General features: G+C 56.0%; 1 protein-coding gene and 1 long non-coding RNA gene across 3 annotated transcripts; one reads left to right on the plus strand and one right to left on the minus strand.

Moving 5' to 3' along the window:
* The first annotated feature begins 405 nt into the window (after positions 1–405).
* Positions 406–8,223, plus strand: LOC129638204 (E3 ubiquitin-protein ligase TRIM50). Its single transcript, XM_055562784.1, has 6 exons — positions 406–901; positions 3,902–3,997; positions 4,717–4,947; positions 5,054–5,076; positions 5,630–5,754; positions 7,137–8,223. The coding sequence occupies exons 1-6, from the start codon at positions 503–505 to the stop codon at positions 7,724–7,726; spliced, it is 1,464 nt and encodes a 487-aa protein (XP_055418759.1). The 5' UTR covers positions 406–502; the 3' UTR covers positions 7,727–8,223.
* Positions 1,094–4,812, minus strand: LOC129638206 (uncharacterized). Of its 2 annotated transcripts, XR_008707735.1 has the most exons (3): positions 4,171–4,812; positions 3,758–3,928; positions 1,094–3,310 (listed from the first exon to the last, which is right to left on the minus strand). It is a non-coding gene; the product is annotated as an uncharacterized LOC129638206 (long non-coding RNA). The 2 variants fall into 2 exon arrangements; XR_008707734.1 differs by having other exon boundaries at positions 1,094–3,928.

Raw genomic sequence — 8,223 nt, forward strand, 5'->3', positions numbered from 1 at the left:
CAGCTCCTGGACAATATTGTTCTAAGACAGAACGCTGCTTCGGAATGGCCTGGGGGGTGTCTCTTGTAAGCACAGATTTCTGGGGCTCACTGGAGATATGTGATGGCGTGACTCAGGAATTCTGTTGTAACTCTGCTTCCACCAGCTGCTCGCCGGTTTGAGAACTGATCTAGAAACTGGGAAAGATCTTGGCTTGTTTCTGCTGCCCAGTTCTAGGTCAGGACGCCCGCTGGGCTGGAGCTTACATTGTTAGTGTCACTTCAGGTGACCTTGCAGGTGGCCTCTTTCACGTTTACCTCTAAATCTGAGTTTAAAATGTCGGCACCTGGACCTCCAAGTGACCGCTCTTTTCATTTAAGCCCTTTGATTTAAACATGGGAAAACAGACCCAAGGCTGTCGTCCTTAGCAGCCTCTCCTTTCAGGGCCCTTGGGGCTGGGGGCCAAAGGAGTGGAGGGAGCCGGCTCCAGGGAGGCTGCCCTGGGCCCCCGCGGGCACCGTGGATGGCGTGGCAGGTGAGCGTGCCCGAGCTGGAGGACCGCCTGCAGTGCCCCATGTGCCTGGAGGTCTTCAAGGAGCCCCTGATGCTGCAGTGCGGCCACTCCTACTGCAAGGGCTGCCTGGTGTCCCTGTCCCGCCACCTGGCCTCGGACCTGCGCTGCCCCGTGTGTCGGCAGGAGGTGGACTACAGCAGCTCCCCACCCAACGTCTCCCTGGCGAAGGTGATCGAAGCCCTGCAGCTCCCCGGGGACCCGGAGCCCCAGGTGTGCGCACACCACCGGAACCCGCTCAGCCTCTTCTGCGAGAAGGACCAGGAGCTCATCTGCGGCCTCTGCGGCCTGCTGGGCGCCCACCAGCACCACCGGGTCACGCCCGTCTCCACCGTCTACAGCCGCATGAAGGTGGGCAGCGAGGCTGCTGGGGGCGGCAGGCGGGTGAGGGGCGGGGCCGCCCTGGGGGACAGAGAGCGCTCTGCATCACGAACTACTGCCCTCCACCTCCAGCTTTATTTTCCTCTGCTGCTCTCGTTAGATTCTTGAGCCCTCCAGGGACTTCACCCTGAGGCAGGTGAGGGCAGGGACTTAGTTTCATCCCCTGGGATGTTTCCGCACCTAGAACCACGCTGGGCAGGTAGTAAATGCCCAAAATGTCTTTGTGGAATCAATGGATTCCTGCCCTCATGGACCCTTGCCTCAGAACTAGCAGATCACCATTTTAAGATGAGTAATAATAATGATATCATCTTAAGTTAGTCTGTTTGATATCATCTTAAGTTAGAATGTTTATCTAAGGTTTATGAAGAGTGGGGTTATTGTTGTATTTATAAATGAGGAAACAGGCTCAGAGAACGCATGAGGGTCTTAGTCAAGGTCATACGGTTTGTCAGTGGCAGAGCTAGGATTCAAACCAAGGCCAGTTTTTTATTCCCCAGACAACCGATCAAGGAAGGGCTCTTGGAGGTAAATTGTCATAGGGTACATGGCCTGGAGTTAAGCAGTGGGGACAGGGGGAGTAAGGACCAGGAATGACAAAGTTCAAGAGACGAGGGTGCGGGCGGGGCAGGAAGAGGGAAGTGCATCAGCGTGTGTAGGCAGAGGGGCCCCTGGAAGCTGCTCCCGGGATTTCCTGGCCAGGTGCTCTGGGCAGCCTTTCTTTGCCCCTTCAACCCTGGGAGACAAGTGGGGAAGGAGCTCTAGCATGTGCTCTGGGAGGCGCCGGTGTCCATGGTACAGTAGTGGGCAAGAAGCTCACTCGGCACCAGCACTCACAGTCTGGGGGTCTGACACCATCCCGAGTGTCAGGTGCTGCTGTTGAGGTTCAATACAGGCAAAGGTGAGCCCAGCTGGAACATGGCTCTTGCATGGTCTTGGGTGGTCAGGGAAGGCTTCCTGGAGGAAGTGGACTGCTGAGACCTGAACCCTCAGGAGGACTTGAAAGGAAGGGGAGGAAAAGCATTCTGAGTATAAAAAGAGCATGGGCAAAAGACCAAGGAGCAAACGGCATGGCACATTTGAGGAATTAGACATTATTCCATTCAGCTCAAGGGAGAGTGAGGTGGGAGTGAGGGGAACCAAGCAGGGGCCAGCTCATGAAAAGGCCTGTGTTACATGAGAAGGGATCTGGGGTTTATTCAGACGACCAGTGTTGGAAGTGTTTAAACAGTCGTGATGTGGCGTAATCTCTGCCCGAGGGTAGACTGGAGAGTGAGGCTGGGAATAAGAGATTGCGGGTAACCTACATGCAGGTGGTCTTTGCAGTCTGAGGTGCAGAGAAGACTGACCAGGCGAGTCTGCAGGGTGATGGGGAAGACACTAAGAATGCCCACCAGGAGCTTCAGGGTTTAAGATTTGAGTAGAGAACCCCGAAGGGGACAGAAAGAATCCACAGAGGACTCAGGAGCGCTGGCTGCATGTGGTCTTCTGGAAACTGGAGGAACAGAGCATTTTGACAAGATGGAAGTCACTTGTGTGAAATGTCAGCTCAGGATTGAAAAGAACCAGCCAGATTTTGCAGTAGGAGTCAGTTGCCTTGGCAAGAGTAGTTGTAGGGGGCTGTGAAAGGAGGAAGCAAAATTGCAGTGCAGTGCAACTGAGTCCAGTTTTATGAGCAGAGGGCTGCCCAGCAGAAAAGGAGACTGCTGGGAGCTTGTTGTCTCTGGCTCGGAGCTGGGGGGGCTTGGACCCTAGTTTTTGGATGTAGGTTTTTATGATTTCAAGACTCCTCTCTGATGCAACTAAATTCAGTTCCTTTATCAGATCTTTTAAAAAAAATTTTTTTTTGACATGGACCATTTTTAAAGTCTTTATTGAATCTGTTATAATATTGCTTCTGTTTTATGTTTTGGTTTTTCGGCCATGAGGCATGTGGGATCTTAGCACCCAGACCAGAGATCGAACCCACATCGCCTGCATTGGAAGGTGCAGTCTTAATCACGGGACAGCCAGGGAAGTCCCCTCAGATCTCTTTCATGCATTCCTGTTTCCTCCTGTGGATTGAGATCTTGAGATACTTTATTTGTGCCATCTGTTTCCACTCACAGTGGCCCAGTTGATGAGAAGGAACTAGTCCCGTCTCTCTCTGTCTCGGGAGGGTTACTGTTGCCGTGCCCTTCTCAGACTCCTGTGAGCTCGGCTATCTTGTTACGGAGAGCAAGGACTCTGTTCATTCATCTCCAGGCTGGTTTTATGTTTTTCTCAGTTCCCTTCCGGAAAGACTCTTGCAGCCAACTTCTGCTTAGGCACGCTGGGCTCCCGTCAAGTCATGCAGCCACATGGTGGTCTAGGTGGTTCTGGTGGACCCCTAAAGTTAGGCTGGATATGGGGCCAGGGCAGCCCAGAGGAAGTGAGTTTATGGCATCCTGGAGGCCCTAAATCCAGGCTGGGCCCAAGGCTGCCAGAGATGGATTCAGGTTTTCACAGGGAGTGAGGGGTCACCGGGTGTAACCTGGGCCACCGCATACACCATTGACTTCACTTGGGGCCAGCCTCTTTGTGATAACTCTTGATCAAATGCTCACTAATTCTGGACCTGCTGGTGCCCAGCAGGTTTGCCAGGTGGGTACCCTACAGGCAGCATTCCATGCAGGGAGTGTTGCCCTAAGATTGACAGTTGCCGGGCATGGATGTTGTGTGGTGACTTCTGGTGGCTATAACCACGTTTAGCGTCTCTGTCAATGTCACAGAAAAGGATGATGAGGAGACCCTCCTCTGTCTGGGCAGTTGCTGCCATCAGTTTGGAGTATTCTTGAATAGTCTTACCTGTTTGGGGGTCGAGGGTACCCAGGTGGCTCCCTGGTTCCACTGGGAGTGCTTGTGTTCATGGGGCGGCCCCCTGCCCTGGCCACAGGGGCTGGGAGGGTGAAGGGGTCGTGGCTCACGGGGCCATGGCCCATTTGCCTCCAGGAGGAGCTAGCAGCCCTCATCTCCGACCTGAAGCAGGAGCAGAAGAAGGTAGATGAGCAAATCGCCAAACTGGTGAACAACAGGACTCGGATTGTGGTGAGTGCCCCTGCCCTCGATGCCCCCTGCCCGGGGCCAGCCACCTCTCCTTTCCTGCAGAGCCCAGCTCCGATTTGTCCTTTACAGGAACCCACGCCTTCCCTATAAAGCCGGAATTTCAAAGCATTCCAGGCGGGGTGGGAAAAAGCACACAGGCTCCTGGGGGAACTCACCACAGTTGTCAGGGCTGTCTCCAAGTTGGCTTATGTCCTCCACGTCCTTGGGACGGAGATACCGCAGAGCCCAAGTCCCGGAGGTAAACAGCTTAACGCGTGGGCATGGCTGCCCGGCCCCTGCGACCTGTGTCTGTTTGACCTTGACAGCCTGACCGCCTTTCCTAAATGAGGGGCCCTTGGGGCTGAGAGGGTGTGGAGCCCGGGCCTTACAGGTCATCATGAAACAGAAGCAGGAGACCAGCGTCCTTGAGAGTCAGCTCAATGAATCTTCCTTACCCCGGGGAGGGAGACAGCATCACTCCATCTGAGGGAGGCAGAGTCACTGCGCTGAACTGGGCACTGGGGGCCCAGCCTCTCCCCTGCTACTGCTGCCCTCCCCCAGGGCTGCATCCGGGTGTGAACACCCCAGCAGGAGTCAGCCCTCGGACTCAGGGATGAGGACCGAGAACAGTTGGAAGGGCCCAGGAAGGCCTGAGCTGCCAGGCTCTGGGGACGCCGAGGTCAGCCTTGGCTCCTGCTTTGACTGGCCCCTCCCTGTCCCAGAACGAGTCCGATGTCTTCAGCTGGGTGATCCGCCGTGAGTTCCAGGAGCTCCACCACCTGGTGGACGAGGAGAAGGCCCGCTGCCTGGAGGGTGTGGAGGGCCACACCCGCGGCCTCGTGGCCTCCCTGGACATGCAGCTGGAGCAGGCCCGGGGTGCCCGGGAGCGGCTGGTCCAGGCCACGGGTGTGCTGGAGCAGTTTGGCAGCGAGAGTCACCACGAGTTCATCCGGGTGAGCGGACGAGGCCCCCGTGTCCCCAAGACCCCACCCCCCCCCTTCCTAATGGCTTCTGTACGGCCTCCTCGGTGCCCTAACCCGCCTCCCTCTTGTCTTCCAGAAGTACCACGCCATGGCCTCCAGGTATTCCCCGCGCACTTCCGGAGCCATATGAGTGTCTCCCTGGTTTTTTTTTTTGTTTGTTTCCAATTTCTCTTAGTTTTAAGGACAATTGGGTTAGAAGCATTGGCTTAAGTGAACGGCTAGAGGATCTGATTGGCTGAGTTTGGTTTCCACTCCGGCTGGAGCTGGGGGCGGGGTTCCCCCCGATTCAGAGGTGTGCTCTTCAAGCAGCTCATCAGAGCCACCTGGAGGACTCTTTAACCATAGATCCCTGGACCCCAGTCATCAGTTCTGAGTCAGCAGATCTGGGGTGGGACCCAATAAAATTTGCATTTCTGGCAAGGCCCAGGTGATGTGATGCTGCTGGTCCCAGACCTGCCCTTTGAGAGCTACTGATGCGGAGTGTTTCCAGGATGGAGGCAGGGCCCCAGATTGCGGCTGGTGGGGGGCATTATGGGCCTCTCAAGTGCGCGGTCTTCTGAGCGGGGACTCGGCCGTTGGGCCTGCACATGGGTGACAAGGTTAGGGTACTTGGGTGAGCAGCTCTGTCATCACCGTGAACCTTTGACTTCAGACCAGAGCTCCAGCAGGCCCGACTCTCGGAAGGTGCCTTCAGCCCCATCTCCTTCAAGCCAGGCCTGCACCAGGCTGACATCAAGCTGACGGTGTGGAAAAGGCTTTTCCGAAAGGTTCTGCCAGGTGAGCCCTAACCCTAACCTTCCATTGTATGAGGCTGGGGCAGCTGACAGGCCAGCAGGGGGTGCTCAAGCTCAGCTCCATCTCTAAGTGGTGACTGCGTGAGTGGTGTAATTTCTGAGACTTGGTTTCCTGTTTTGTTTTTTTTTTTTAATTTGGCTGTGCTGGGTCTTAGTTGCAGCTTGTGGGATCTTTGAGCTGCAGCCTGGGGATCTAGTTCTCTGACCGGGGGTCGAACCCCTCCCCTCACCCCCTGCATTGGGAGCCCAGAGCCTTAACCACTGGACCAGCAGAGAAGCCCCCGAGCCTCAGTTTCCTCATCTATAGTCCCTAAACCTTAGTTTCTTTGTCTGTAAGGAGCTCACCTTGCTGGGCTGTGTATTCTAAATAGATGTGTGCGGTTTGTGTGCTCAGTCATGTCCAACTCTTTGCAGCCCCATGGACTGTAAGTGTGCTAGGCTCTTCTGTCCATGGGATTCTCCAGGCAAGAATGCTGGAGTGGGTTGCCATTTCTTACTCCAGAGGATCTTCCTGGCCCATGGATCAACCCTGAGTCTCCTGCATTGGCAGGCGAATTCCTTACCACTTTGCCACCTGGGAGGGTGTGTGTAGTTTAATGCTTAATAAATGGCAGCTGCTGCTTTGCCAAAAAATAACTCAGACATTTAACTCCTTCATTACTAGTATATGAGGGAAATCAGTCAGTAGACTGATTTCACCCAACAAAGGCAAAAACAGGATCACTATAAGAGAAGGAGAAGGGGGACTTCCCTGGTGGTCCAGGGACTGTTCTCCCAATGTAGGAGGCCTGGGTTCAATCCCTGGTCAGGGAACTAGATCCCATGTGCCACAATTAAGACCCAGGAAAGCCAAATAAATAAATATATTTTAAGAAAGGGGAGAGAAGAAAGACCTGCAGATAATCTGTGAACCATGAACATAGTTTGCACGTTTTGGATCGAGACTGGTCAGCTGGCAGCGAGCACAGAGGTCATCTGGGATGGTTTGTCCTTGCCTGCGCTGCTGGCGTGCCCACAGAAGCCACTGCAGTTGGTAGAATCTGCAGAAACCCTGGGGAGCGGAGCTGAGGCGCCCACGTAACAGGCTGTCTCCCAGGTCCCTCCATCGGCACCTCTGCCTTAGGCAGGCCACCCTCACCATGCTCCTGGCTGGAACGCCTGGGCTCACAGTGGCCCGTTCTCTACCCTTCAGGCATCACTCGCTGCTTCAGAGAATTGGGGTTGCCTGCTCCGGCCCCACCCTTTCCAGGCCCTGTTGATACAGGGACGAGGGACTCGGTTCTTCCAAGAAGCTCAGGGCTTCCTGCTGGCCTCCTTTGGGCAGGGCCGGCCACCTTGAACACACCTCCCCTCTATCTCCCCCAGCCCCAGAGTCCCTCAAGCTGGATCCAGCCACGGCCCACCCGCTCCTGGAGCTCTCCAAGGGCAACACAGTAGTGCAGTGTGGGCTCCTGGCCCAGCGGCGCGCCAGCCAGCCTGAGCGCTTCGATTACAGCACGTGCGTCTTGACCAGCAGAGGCTTCTCCTGCGGCCGCCACTACTGGGAGGTGGTGGTGGGCAGCAAGAGCGACTGGCGCCTGGGGGTCATCAAGGGCACGGCCAGCCGCAAGGGCAAGCTGAGCAAGTCCCCAGAGCATGGCGTGTGGCTCATTGGCCTGAAGGAGGGCCGAGTGTACGAGGCCTTCGGCTGCCCCCGGGTGCCCCTGCCCGTGGCGGGCCACCCCCACCGCATCGGCATCTACCTGCACTATGAGCAGGGGGAGCTCACCTTCTTCGACGCCGACCGCCCCGACGACCTGCGGCCACTCTACTCGTTCCAGGCCGACTTCCAGGGCAAGCTGTACCCCATCCTGGACACGTGCTGGCACGAGAGGGGCAGCAACTCCCTGCCCATGGTGCTGCCGCCACCCAGCGGGCCCAGCCACCTCTCCCCACTGCAGCCCACCAAGCTGTAGGGCTGCCTTTCCGCTTGGCATGGAGGCTTGAGGGGTCCTGCTGACTCCGGTGAGCGAAGGCAATGACTTCCTTTTTTGGGGAGGCCTTTGCTTGGGTGCCCCTAGAAACATTTATTATTGGGAGAATAACTATGGTAGCCAGGGGCATGTTTATTAACCTCTATCTGGGCTATTAACCTGCTTATTAATCAGCAGAGCCAGGCCTTGGGGTCCAAGGATCAAGCTAGGCTCCCTTGTTGCACGCATGCTCAGTCACTTCAGTCATGTCCAACTCTTTGAGACACTATGGACTGTAGCCTGTCAGGCTCCTCTGTCCATGGGGATTCTCCAGGCAAGAATACTGGCATGGGTTGCCATGCCCCCCTCCAGATCTTCCCGACCCAGGGATCAAACCCACGTCTCACATCTCCTGCATTGGCAGGCAGGTTCTTTACCACTCGTGCCACCTGGGAAGACCAGGCTTCCCTTAGCCCCTCCTAACCATGATCACTCTTCCC

This window comes from Bubalus kerabau, chromosome 23 (assembly GCF_029407905.1).
Source record: "Bubalus kerabau isolate K-KA32 ecotype Philippines breed swamp buffalo chromosome 23, PCC_UOA_SB_1v2, whole genome shotgun sequence".
NCBI classification, from domain to species: Eukaryota; Metazoa; Chordata; class Mammalia; order Artiodactyla; family Bovidae; genus Bubalus; species Bubalus kerabau.